Source organism: Marmota marmota, unplaced genomic scaffold, assembly GCF_001458135.2.
Source record: "Marmota marmota marmota unplaced genomic scaffold, marMar, whole genome shotgun sequence".
NCBI lineage: Eukaryota > Metazoa > Chordata > Mammalia > Rodentia > Sciuridae > Marmota > Marmota marmota.
In genome coordinates, this window is record NW_026000153.1 from 15,527,679 (window position 1) to 15,542,017 (window position 14,339).

Here is a 14,339-nt window from a genome sequence, read left to right on the forward strand (position 1 = left end):
TGATATTTTTTTTTTTTTTTTTTTTTTGGTACTGGAATTTAACCCAGGGGTGCTTTACCATTGAGTCACATCCCCAATTCTTTTTATTTTTTATTTTGAGACAGGGTCTCATTAAGCTGCCTACGGCCTCTCTAACTTGTGGAAGCTGGCCTTGAACTTGTGATCCTCCTGCCTCAGCCTCCTAAATTGCGGTAATTACAGGCATGTGCCACCTACACCAGCTTATGACTCCATAAATTAATTTTTTTAATTCTAACATGATCAAGTCACAAATTAAGATTTATTAGCACTCAATCTTAGGATGAAAACTCTAGGTACTATAGGAGCTCTTCATGGAATTTCTGGGTCTTTTTTGTTTTTCTACCTTGTCACATTATCTTTTATATGACTTAAATTTAGGATTTTGTGCATTCCAAATACACTTTTGCCTTTTCATAAAACACTTGTAAATGGACCACAGTTCATTGTTAACTTACCTTAATGACTCTCAATGCAGCATACCTCCAGGATTTATAATTTTAATGTGTTTGAGAGAAGGTGAAGGAAATTTTTTTGAACAGCAGATGTCTTCCTTTACTCATGATAATTTGGTGATCTGCTCTTATTAGCCAGTGTTTTATATTCTCTGTATGAATGGGCTCTAGATAAACCCAAAATTATGAGCAAATTTTTTTAAGTTTATTGGCAACTAAATAAAAGAGTTGTAAAACATAGAAAAGAGACTTCTCTGAGCATTCTTCTAACTTTATCATGTTCTAATTTGCATTCCTTAAAAATGAAGTTGCTGGCTTTAGGGACATATACTTTGTTTTTCCCTTTGCTTCTGGTGATCAAACCTAGGGTCTCACATATTCTAAGCAAGTGTTCTACCACTGAGCTACATCCCCAAGCATGTACTTTTTAAAAATACTGTTTAGTGTGGCGTCTGTACAAAAATATTTTTCAAATTTGTGATGCATTTCATTAGAAATATACACATGCACACACTTCACAAAGTGCAGCTGCTAGTGTTTAACTCAAGAATTTTTATTTTGAAGGAATACTGAATTTTATCTAATGTCTTTTTTTTTTTTTGCATTGATCATGTGGATTTTCTCACTGGGCCTACTCATGAGATAGTATTTTAATATCATGTGTGTGTATGCATGCTCTCTTTCTCTTGCTCGCTCTCATCTGTGCTAGGGAATCAGACATGGCCTCTTACATGCTAGGCAAATTCTCTATCCCTGAGCTACCTCACCAACCTTTTTTATTATAAGATAGCATCTGCTAAGTTCCTAGGACCGGTCTTAAACTTGTAATCCTCCTGCCTCAGCCTCTCAAATCACTTTTTACAGATGTGTGCCATTTTCCCAGCCATACAATTCTTAATAGTAAACTCATATTTCATTTCTGCAATAAAAGATACTAAACTATAATGGGTAGTGATGATGATATGATGATGTTACTGGGGACTGAATTCAGGAATGCTAAGCTACGTCCCCATTCCTTTTTATTTTGAGATAAATTCTTGCCAGGTTCCTGAGGCTGGCCTCAAATTCATGATCCTCCTGCCTCAGCCTCCTGACTCACTGGGATTGCAGGTGTGCGCCACCATGCCCAGATGGATTATTCTTTTACTGAGAAATAAGATTTAGGTGTTGGTTTTTTATGAAATTTCTACATCTATAAATAAGGTTGTAATAGGTTTTTTTGGTGTGATTGTTGCTATTTTGGCCTCACTTTGTTTATTTGTGGTATTGCAGATTAATCCCAGGGGTACTGTACCACTGAGCTATAACCCCCGCCCCCTTCTTTGAGGCAGGGTCTCACTAAATTGGCAAGTGGTCCTTGAACTTGTGATCTTCCTATCTCAGCCTCCCAGTTACCTGGGTTTACAGGTGTATGCTACCATGCCTGGCAACATCACTGACTTTATAAAATGATTTGGATAGCTTTTCTCTGCTATCTATGAGAATTACCTTTTTTCTTTAGAAGAAATTTCCTGTAAAACTATCTGGGCTCCAATCCTTGTACAATTTCAATTCTTTCTTGCCTCTTCTATAGCCATAGAAATGTTTAGATGGTAATCACTTAGGATCTGGAATTTTTTTTTTTCAGACTTCACATCAGTAATGTGACCCTGGACATGTTTTTAAAGTTCTCTCTGGCTCAGTTTCCTCACCCATTAAATGTGGAAAACAGATATAAAGTTGTTCTGAGAGGATTCGGAGTTAGTTAAATAGTTAAAAAGATGTCTGACATGGACATTTTCCCCCAGCGATACTGTCTTTTCTAGGTATTGTGGGTTTTTTAAATATCCCTTTTTTCTCCCCTGACTTCTGCTTTTCTTGGTATTTTCCCACCAGTCCCTAAACGGTATGGTTGGTTGAATGCTCTGTACAAAATGGTCTTAAAAGAAGATAAAAATTTTAATATTTGGTGATAGGGCCAGAGAGGTAACAAGGTAACATTTCCCCTCTTCTCTTCACTCTCCAAGTTTTATATGTTGAGCATGTATTACCTGTAAAATCATGAAAAAGTGTTGAGCTCAAATTCTACAGGTGCCTGTGCCTGTCAGGGAGTGATCAACACTGATGGTAGGATTTGGAATACAACCACATTCAAGATAATCCATGAAAATAAGCCTGGGATAAACAGATGTGTGATAGAAAATTCAACTGGTGATAGTATTCATTAAAAGTAATTTCAGGTAGTAAGTTTATTATATTCATTGTCAGGGGATTTTTTTTTAAATATAAAAAGTAACATTTGCATTTACTGTATACTTTGGTATACAGTAAGCATCTTTTATACTATATACCAAGATGTTAACCTCACTGGACAGGTGTATGTTGCTATGTGTAGCAAGTCAGAATTTTAAATTACTACTTTATATTATCCCCCTCCGTTTCTTTCCTTTCTTTCCTCTTCGTTTTCCTCCCTGTTATTCCTTAAAAAGAATTTGTTATTCAACCACAGTTCCACAAGGTAGTATTTCAGCAGGTAATATTTAAGAGGATTTTAGTAAAGATTAATTGGCACAAAGGGAATCTTTTTGGCTGTAGAGTCAATCTTCAGTTTTAAATTCCTGGTTAGTAAAAATAATTTTAGTGGGTAACTTTCAAGGTCTTGATTGATCAGTATGTCCTCATATAAATTTTGAATGTTAGCCAACCTGTCCCACTGCTGTGAAAAAAATATTTTGAGAGGAAAAAAAAAGTCATTTCAGCCTTTCCTAACTGCAGTGAAGAATACTGGCTCTCCTTTCTTTTCTATCCCATTGTACCCATTCCCATGCCTTTTTATGCTGAGAGTGCCTAATCTAGTGAAACTTTTTATGATTTTTTTGATCATCCATATCAGGAAACTGACTTATTTTTAAAGGTGGTGCCAAATAGTAGTATTCTTTAAAGCGCAAGCTAATTTTAATTGAAAGTCTTTGAGATTTTTCATAGTTGCAAAGTTGAAATATTTGAGTGTTCCAAATCCAGTCTCATCAGGATTTTAACTCAAATTTGTAGTGAAAGCCAGTAGACTAAATTCAGGCATCTGTCTCCTCTCATCCCCAACTCCCTGTGAAAATGACAGAAAAAATTTACAGATGGAAATTTGTAAAGCCATAACAGCACTGAGGATGGGAACAGATGGAGTGACCATCAGCAAAGCAGAGACTTTACTGGTTCTAGAAGATGATGTTAATAGTTGAAGCAGGGTGGAGGAAACCCCAGTTCAGCATACCCATGAGTGAGGATGGCTAATCGAATCTATTTTTCTCTTGGAGTCCTGAAGAAACCTTAATGATGAGCTCATAGGAACAGAGAACAGAAGAGGTAATAGGACATGATATTAATTAAAGGGGTTTATATTAAAAGCCAGCTGTATATCCTACCTACACAGGCAACCCATACAATGATGGCAACATCAGTTCCCATGCTAATTTTGGAAATCAACTTCCAAAAACAATTTCTTTTTGAACTTTCAGTCTGGGAAAACTAAAGAGTTCTAATGAAAATGTAAGCACTTGATAAACTCTCCATGTTTTGATATTTAGAGAAGAAATCCAACCTGTCAGATTTGTTCACTGTCCATTGATCATAAAGTGAAGCCATATGAACATATATGGTCTCTTCCTGATCTGTTGTGGCAAGCAGATCTACTCAGTCAGAGAGAAAACTGCTCAGTGAACTAGGAGAGCCAGAAAAAAAGAAAACAGACTGGTGACATGAAATTACATAAAATACAATACATCACATCCTGTTGCCAGATGAGTAAATATATGGACTAATAATTCACAAAATATATAAATGCTTAGAAAAAATGTTTACCCTCTTTAAGTAATCCAAGATATAATTAGAAATAACAGATCTTCTTCCCTGCATATAATTGACAGATTTTAACAAAATTACCCATTGCTAGTAAGATGTTGTGAACAATTGTAGATACTAGGGTACACTACTCTGAAAGAGCAATTGAACAATATGTGTGATGAACCTTAATCCATTCATTCATTTCTATTTCTTAGAATCTGTCTCATTGAAAGCATTTTAGATGTCGAAATAGGTGGTCATCTATTATAATATTAAGGAATTTTAAAACAGAATTATATTGTGGAATTTGGTGAATAAACTGCTGTAAATCTGCAGGATGATAGATTACATCACCATTAAAAATTAATTATGGCTGAGTATGGTGGCACATGCCTAAAGTCCCAGCTACTTAGGACACTGAGGCAAGAGAATCATTTGGGCCCATGAGTGCAGGACCATTCTAGACAACATAACAAAACATGTCTCAAAAAAATAAAATTACAGATTTGAAGTCAACAAAACAACCGAAAAGTGTGACGTAAGAAGGAAGGGATGCAGAAGACAAAATTGTATATTACAATTTAATACACCACCCACCTGCATTGTTTGCATTTCTGTACTTGATTCTAAGACCCGTAAAGCTAGGGATCCTGATATCTAAATAACCCCACTCCAGTCCCTCTCAATGCCCAGTACAGTACCTGACTATATATTGATGGGCATAAGAAAAAAAATGACAAAGAAATCCAAGGGCAAATTAAAAGATCAGAGAGTCCACTATACAAAGAGAGAACATGTATTACAAAGCAAAATATAACATATCTTTTTATAAATCAGAAACCTTACTTAGATTGTTCTTTTAAAAAATTTCACATGCTAATACTGTTTACTAATCAACCTTTTATTAATATTTTTTCAGTATACGGTTATATGCGAGTCCTAGACAAGTAACTGCCCCCTGCCCCAGTTGCTGGGGATTGAACCTAAGGCCTTTACTATTCTACTTATTTTCAAGTTCAATAATTCAAGTATGGTTGGTCTAGTTGTTTTATTCTGATTGAATTGTTTTAATTAGCAAATTAGGTAACATCAACTTCATAGTATATCAATAAGAGAAACAAGTGGACTATGTATACACTTAATTTATAGCTCATGCACAGAATGTAAATTATACTTTTTAAAATTAGATTTTTTTTACACTTCCAGCTTGAATGTTTTTTTTTTTTTTCAACTTTGTGGCTGTTAAATTTAGTAAAAAAAAAAAAAAGTGTATTTAATTTTCAAATATATATTCACATGATTCAAAATTCAATATATATGTATATTCTTTACAATTAATAATTATTAGTACTTTTCTAAACTACATCAGCAACTTATTTTGAATTAACAATTATTAATATTTTCCAAACTACATCAGCTTAATTTTTAAAAGCACAATTTAAGGACAAATGTTAAAATAGTTGTAAGTAAATACCAGCTTATTGGTCTTACTCTCCATCTTTGAGATTCTACTCTGTTACTTCCCACTACATTCAGAGTCATGTAGTGGCAAAACCACTGGGGCTGGTGTACCAAAACTGCTTATACTTAAGAAATACTTATATTCTTCTTTTAAAATATTTTGATATTTTAAAATACCAACAGTGTCTGGGCCCAGCTGTGCATTCTAGCTCCAGCTATTTGGGAGGCTGGGGCAGGAGGATCTCAGGGTCAAATTACCAGCCTGGGCAACTTAGCCAAGGCCATCTCAAAAGGGGCTGGGGATGTAGTTCAGTGGTAGAGTGTCCCTGGGTTCAGTCCCCAGTACCTCAAAAAAATAAATAAAGGTCAATGCTGATTTCCATCGTTTTCTTGCATCAGCTCTTCTCTCACTCCCACCCACAACCTTAAGCCCAGAAAGCTGCTCCGTTTCCCTTCTTACTCATTTCCACTTAAGCCAGAAAGTTGATTATTTGGCTTGAATGCTCTCTTCCTTTCACCACTTGTATGTAATTTATCCCCTAGTTTGGTTGATTCTTTCTTTTTTTCCTTAATATCCTTAATATTCTTTCTTTTTTTCCTTAATATCCTAATATCCTTAATATCCATCCTTCCCCCATAGTCCAGAGTCATTATCACTCTCTAGTCTCCACTTGTTTTTGCCTTCTAAATAATAGACTCTCACTTTAAAATTCCTGGTGTTCTCCATTGCCCTAAGTATAAAAATCTAAATATGTAGCTTACAGAGTTCATTTCTAGATCTTTTTCTTTGTATGGCATCACTTCTCACCATCATTTGGTTTGCTAATGCTTTGCCTTTCAAGTCTCATTTAGCCATAATTTTCTCATGTGTTCTAGAAAATTTTCATTCATTTTAACCATGGTAAGGGCTTTACCTTTGTGCTACTTTTGGTAATTTTGTACTGACTGCAGGCTGTGTTTAGGAGATTCTAAAAAGATGCCAAAATGTTTAAGTTAGCTTTTATAAATACTTAGGTATTAGGTAGTTTGTATGTGCTGTTTTATTAATCTTAACTGTGTTTCAGAGAGGTAAAGTATTTGAAGCTTTCTGATTTTAAGGGTCCATGATTTGCTAGGTGAGGTGGTATACTTCACAACTCAGGTGGCTGAGTCAGGAGGATCCAAAAAATTCTGTGCTTTGCTGTCTGACATCTTGTTTGGCAAGTGAAACAAACCTAATTTTGCAGATAATGCAAAGTATAAAGCTGTCTTAAAGCAGCTTTTCAACTACCATGCCCTTAAAACAATATTTCTTTACTTAGTTTAGTCTTTGTTCTTACTTTGTGTTCTCCTTATTCAGGTTAATTTAAAAATATTAAGTTGTTGCATTTCAAAAGTGAAACAATATCTCAGGAACTTTCTTACTTTGAATATTTGTTCCTACAAAATTTGATTGCATATTTTTTTTTTTAAATATATATTTATTTTTTAGTTCTTGGCGGACACAACATCTTTGTATGTGGTGCTGAGGATCGAACCTGGGCCGCACGCATGCCAGGCGAGCGCGCTACCGATTGAGCCACATCTCCAGCCCCATTGATTGCATATTTTTAAGTGGATGAAGGAACTGCTAAAGGTTTAGGTTGCCAGTTACTACTGAATATTATATTTTGTCTGGTCTTTCTTCCATCTTCTCTTTTTAATAATTAATAACCTTCTCTTTTTAATAACTAAATGATAAAGCTTTAATTATAAATAGTCATAATATAGTAGCTTCTTTGTCCCTTAAAACTTGTCAGATTTTTGGGACACTAAAAGCATGAAACATTAAAAAAAAAACAAACTGCTCAATTGGACATCATCAAAGTTAAAGACAGAAATCAGGTTAAGAAAATGAAAAGATAAACCACAAAGTGGAAGAAAATATTTTCAAAATACATTTCTGATAAAGGATTTGACTTCAGAATATATAAACAACTCTTAAAACTCACTAAAAAGACAGAAACTTTTTTTTTTTTTTTTTTTTAAATCCAGAATGAGGTTAGGGTTGTGGCTCAGCAGTAGAGTGAGTGCTTGCCTGGCATGTGCAAGACCCTGGGTTTGATCCTCAGCACCACATAAAAATAAATAAATAAAGGTATCATGTCCAACTACAACTAAAAAATAAATATTAAAAAAATGAAGTACTAATGTGAAAAAAACGATAAATGTTTGAGCTGATATGCCAGTTATCCTGATCTGATCATTCCATATTGTGTCCATGTATTGAAACATCACACTAGGTGTCCATTTACAGTATGTCAATTACAAATTAAAACACACTCTAAGGATACTAAATATTGAATCAGTCAACCAACAAAATGAGAGTGCTGATAGTACTTGTTAGTGCTACCTCTGGGTGAAAATGCTGTACTGAGATAGAACTAATTAAAAAAAAAAAAAAAAAAAGCTAGACAGAGAATAGGTGCTCATAGATACTTGTTGAATTTAATTCATATAATCTTAAAGCCAGAGAGGATTTTAGAGATCATGTGCTTTCAGTTATTGCTTTTTCTTCTGGGAGTACATGGTGTTTTTTGCATATGCTTATTAAAGCACACGCATCAGCAGGTCTTTTGTAGTTTTTTTCTGTTAACTCCTTGAGGACAAAGACATTGATTATAAGGACCCACTTTCCCACCTTCCCTGATGCTTGGAATATATTGTAGGCACTCAAATGCTTGCTAAGTGAAAGAGTGAAAGGGAGTTTAAACTTCTCTTATCCATTATGGTAGCCATTAGTCAGTAGCTATTTTAATTAATTAGAATTAAATAAAATTTAAAATTCAGTTCCTTAGTTATACCAGCCACATTTCAAGCATTCATTTACCACATTTAGCTAGTAACTTCCATATTGGACAGAACAGAATATTACCATCAGTTGTGAGTTTTATTGCACAGCACTGGTCTGGACTGTTTCTTCTATTTTGCAGCTCAAAATGAGCTCAGAGAAGTCAGTTGCTCAAAATCAATCCATCAGAAGCAGAACTGGGATTAAAAATAGGAACTCCTTAATCAATATTCATTTTTATTAAGTCAGCTCTGATTCATTTCAGAATTCCCGTTATATATAAGCTTATAGCTCCAGTAGTATTACAAAATATAAAAAGTTGAGAAAATAGTCTTGCATGACTGGTTGACTCCCACCTGGTTACTTGATTCAGTCTTTTAATATGCTGGATTCTCTTTGTTTACGTTTTTATTTAGAAATTTTATATTATATTCACATGATAAGTCAGTCAGTCTGCTTTCTTTTGTTAGGACTTTGCATTACTGTTAGGCTAGCTTTCCAGAAGGAACTTGAAATTTTTCTCTGAGAACATTAAATAGTATTAATGTCATCTGTTCTATAAACAGCTATGAAAATTATCTGGGCCTGGTTATAAACCTAAGCCTAAATCACTCTAACTCCTTTCAAAATAGAATGGTATATCTTGATTTTGTTGTTTTTGTTGAGTTTATTCTAACTCTTCTAAACTGTTTATTTTATCCAAATGCCTTCAACTTTTTGATTGGGTATTCTTAATGAAGATAGGAAGTGTCATATGTGAGTTGTTTATATGAAATACTTTGCATTAAATTTTAAGAGATCTTTACTAATTTGGCCTCTATCTGCTTGTGATTGGTAATGATTTACTAGAAACTTATTTACTGTTTACATCAGGAGAGGGAAGTGCTTTTAAATCTCTCACAACTTTTACCAACCAATATTTTTGTTAGATTAAGCCTCATGATGAGCTTCTTTATTACAGAAGTCTGAAGATGATAATGAACTCTAGACATATAATGAATATTGGGGGTTTTGTTCTGGTAGACAGGAAGTTTTGAGATCTTGGTAGTTTTCTTTAGTTAAGTGTTAGAAACTAGATTATTTCTTAAAATTTTTCTTAAAGTTTCATATGGATATCTTAGAGTTCAAATTGGAGATTTGTGGTCCAAAGCTCCTTGACACACTTCCTGTGTGTAGTAGGCTGGAACCCGTGAATGCTCTCCTATGTGGCAAAAGGGGATTTTGCAGATGAGAGTAAGTTAATAATTTTGACACAGGGAGTTTATTCAGAATTATCTGGATGGGCCCTAATTGTATAACAAGTGTCCTTATAAGTGGGGAGTACAGGGAGGTTTGACTACACTAGAAGATACTGCAACATGGCCACAGATGCATAGGTTGTAGTGGTGTAGCCAGAGGCCAAGGAAGGATTGCTGGGTATCTAGGAGTGAAAGATGTAAGTAACAGATTCTCCCCTGGACCCTTCAGGAGAAATCAGCCTGGTGATACATAGATTTTTAGACCCTTATTTGATTCACTTTGGGTTTCTAGCATCTGAACTATAAGAGAATCAATTTCAGTTTTTTGAGCCATTAAGTTTGTGGTTATTTGTTAAAGTGGCAATAGGAAACTAGTACAGTATGGCATTTGTTAACTAAATATATGAGGTCAGGAACTCTAGGCCCGTGGAATTCAACTCCATATCCTTAACATCCTAGAAGAGTGTCTTGTAAAAGGTAGGCACTCAGTGTATTTGGAGGGGGTGAGGACAAGGGCATGTGGGGAAAAGGGAGGAAAAAAAAGAAAGGAAACAACTCAGAGAGCTTATAATTAAAGTGAACCATATGAACATGGTGCAGGTATTTAGCTTATGGATAGAGCAGAGAAAAACAGTGGGGTTGAAGTCTTAAAGCCCACCCATAACCAAATAGGGTCTGTATATTTGAAGATAACAGTTTGAAAGGTTGAACAGTAAGATATAGAAAATAATTGAGAAATCAAATAAATTGAACAGTTTGAAACTCTAAAGATCCCTGTCTCTTTTGAAGAAAAATACAAATGCATGCACACATGTATAATATATATTTTAATTAAAATTCAGATTCATTCCTACCATTCTTAATTTATATAAGGTGTCAAGAAGGTAGTTAAGGGGACTGGACTAGTAGCTCAGTGGTAGAGTGCTTGCCTGACACCTATAAAGCCCTGGGTTCAATCCTCTGTACCACACATAAATAAAGAAAATAAAAGATCCATTGCCAACTAAAAAAGAAGACAGTTGAGTATACTCATATGTCAAGTGAGTGCAAGAAACAGCCTTGTATTATTTATGACTAATTTTAATTTTATTTTAAAAAATAAGTTGTATGTTAACATGATGCAAAAGTCAAAATGTACGAAGTGATATACAAGTTTGTTTCCCATCTCTGTCTCCCAGTGACAGTTTCCATTCTCCTAGACATCCTATTACTATTTTTATGTCCTATCAAATATATAAACAAACATATCCTAAGTATTCCTTTTTGGTTTTATCTTTTAGCGGTTCATAGTATATAAGATACATTTTTCTACTTCTTATTTTGTTTTTCACTTAATGTTTGAGCTCCTTCTATATCAATGCATAGAGCTTCCCCATATTTTATGGTGACATATTATTCCATGTATCAGATTTACATTTTCCACAAACATGATGGAATGTGCGTATTTCTTTACACCACTGATAGACAAATATTTTATGTCAAGGGCCCAGTATTTTAGGCTTCCAGGCCACATACATTCTCTGTTGCAAATTCTTTTAGGTTTTGTTTTATTTATAACCCTCAGAAACAAAAACCATTGTATTGTTGTTTATTTTTGTGGTAATAGGAATTGAACTCAGGAGCTTTCTACCACTGAGCTATATCTTTATTTTATTTTTATTTTCAGACCATTTTATTTTTATTTAAAACAGGGTCTTGCCAAGTTGCCAAGGCTTGCTTCTAATTTGACATCTTCCTGCCTCAACTTCCCCAGTGGCTGGGATTACTGGTGTGCACCATCACAGCCTAACATAAAATCTTTTCTTAACTCATAGGCCATATAGAAACAGTCCAAGAGAGCTGATTTGCTTACCTTTGCAAACATTTTTATCAATCTGATGAGTAAAACAATGGTGTCCCAATTTAGTTTTGTTTGTATTCCTCTTATCTGTGAGATTGAAAGTATTTACAGCTGTTCATATTTCCTTTTCTGAGACTCTTTGTATGTTTTGCGCAATTTCCGGCTGTTGATGTTAGTTATAGTAACTCTTCTTATAGGGAAATTGTTTTTTCAATGAAATGGGTGAAAAAATCCCCAGTTTATTTTTTTCTTACTTAGTTTATAGATGATTTTGTCACGTAGAAATTTCTTTTGAGAGTTAAAAATGTATCAAACATTTTTTAACTTTTTAATTTTAGGTCTTCTCCAGCCTAAAATTATAAGATAGTTGTTTAGTGGTTTTGCTTTTTCTCTCTATGCCTTTATTATCATTTAATTCTTTGATTTACTTAGACTTTAAGTTGTTGGAGAATAGATCCAACTTTATTTTTTCCAGATAACTCACCAGTTGTCCTAACACCGTTTATTGAATTATTTTCCATCCTTCTCTCTGTTTAAAATACTACCTTTGTTACTGTACTATAGTACTATATTTAGATCTATTTCTGTATATTCTGTCCCATTGGTCTAAAATAAGCTTGCTTTAGAAGTCTCAACCTTCACTAAATTATGTGTGTGATCATATTTTATTGAAGAAATCCGGATGCTGCTTGCCCCTATATACACTTGTTCTTTGCTTGAACTCACTTCCCATTGCAAAGGAAGAGATATCCCTACTTCTGTAAGGTCTGGGTCTCCACTTGCTGGTCCACTCTGGGACTTCGCTCCTCAAGTCACCCTCTCTTTTGCACCATTAAATTCTCCCCCTTTTGGATGATTACTCTACAAACATTAAAAATATTAAAAAGTAACCAAACAACAAACTTTGTTCCTGATAATATTAACTCTAACCCCATTTCTCCATTCCTCTTAAAGAGTAAGAATTCATTTCTAAACCTACTCTTTAGTCCATTCCATTCTTGCCTTATTGGTGAGATAGCACTTCCTAAAGTCACCATCAGTCTCCATTTTGCCAAAACTAGTAACCAGTTAGTTATCTGTTCTGTTTCTCTTGTCACTGTATCTCGTCTCAGCCTCAGCATGATTGAGAGTAACACCCTGAGCTTTGATAACTAGGATCACTCAATTTCCTCCTTCTAAACCAACCTATCATGTTGTCTCAGGGCCCTTTCCTCTGCTTCCTCATTCATCTCAATCTTATCCCTTAGAGAATTAGTTTGTTCAGTTTTGTGAATTTAAATTCAGACTGTAAATTGATATTCAAAGTTTTGTTTCTATCTCTATCCTGATCCCAGAACTCTGAACTAAAATATCCAAATTCCTACTAAAGAACTCCAATTAGGTGTCTACAACATAGGCAGATCTTTTGATTTCTTTCTTAGATCTGTTTCTTGCTAGCCTTTCTCCATCTTAGGTAATGTACCACTACACATTCAGATATTTGGGCCAAAAGCTTAGAAGTTACTCCTGCCACTGCTACCCACCCCCATCCAGTCAACTAGCCAATCCTGTCAATTGATTCTCCATCCTAGCCTGGCCTTGAGCAGGACAACTTTAGTGACCTGGATTTCTTATTTATTATATGAAGTTGAAATAGCATATACCTCATAGGATTGTTAATATATGGAGTATGGTACTCAAGTTAGCATGTACAGAGTGCTCAGAATAATGTCTAGCACTTAGGGAGTGGTCAATAAATGTTTATTTTTGTTATCCCCAGGATAGCTAGTAGCTAACAAGTAATTATACTTGTACGAGTTGTAGTAGTGAAGCTAGTATTCTTATTATTTCTGCTAATGCCACTGCATCCCGAATCTCTTTCCTCTCTTGCATGGACTCCTGGGATAGCCTCCTTCTATATCAACTCTTTATCCCATTACCTTCTTATTTTTTTCATTGTACATAGGACTAATATTTGTGTATGTATCTTCAAGTTCTAGTAGGAAAAGGCATTGGCTGCTTACCATTTAAAACAACATCTAGTATTTCAGTTTGTATCTTCAATGTCCCACAAAGATCGTTTGTTGAAGGCTTAGTGCCCAGCCTCTGACACTATTGGGAGGTTATAGAACCTTTAGCAGGTGTGATTTAACGTAAGGAAGTTAGGTGATTGGGAGCATGCTATGAAAGGGGTATTGGACCCAGCCCCTCCTCTCCCTCTATTTGCTTCCCAGCTACCATGAGGTGAGCACGTTTGCTGTACCATGCCATCTCTATCATGATATTTTGCCTTACCACAGGCCAAAAACAATATGACCAAGTAATCATGTCCTTAAACCTCTGAAACCACAAGCCAAAATAAATCTTTTACCTGTTAAGTGGATTTTCTCAGGTATTTTGTCACAGCAACAGAATATTAACATGCCAGTATTAAGTAGCTAAGTTGTATAGTACCAGGTTTATTTAATGGGGAGCAAGGAATATTTCCTTGGTGGGAATTGCTTTTCCTGGATGGTCTCTTAGAAAATCTCTGATGTGCCACTCATCATTATTAGGGAATGTCTGTACTTTGGAAAAAAATGTCCTTAGAAATCTTTGTCTATTTCTGAGTCACAGACTATATTTTAAATTGTTCTGGAAGAAAAAGTGTTTTAACCCATTTGGTGTAACTGCTTAATGTGTGCTCATCCTCCCTCCCTCCCTCCCTCCCTCCCTCCCTCTCT

At 34.9% G+C, this 14,339-nt stretch overlaps 1 protein-coding gene across 2 annotated transcripts in view; it reads left to right on the top strand.

The window, feature by feature from the left end:
* Window positions 1-176: 176 nt before the first annotated feature.
* The window catches only part of Rala (RAS like proto-oncogene A), a 34,790-nt gene continuing 20,627 nt past the window's right edge, over window positions 177-14,339 (top strand). Inside the window, exon 1 of one of the 2 annotated variants that reach the window (XM_015490242.2) lies at window positions 177-191. Coding sequence is in view for 1 of the 2 variants with exons in the window: in XM_048786479.1 (XP_048642436.1) it covers window positions 10,383-10,397 (15 nt within the window). In the remaining variant the exon portion in view is untranslated. Of the gene's footprint in view, window positions 192-10,382; window positions 10,398-14,339 lie in introns of those variants that run through there. The other variant, XM_048786479.1, reaches the window with a different exon arrangement.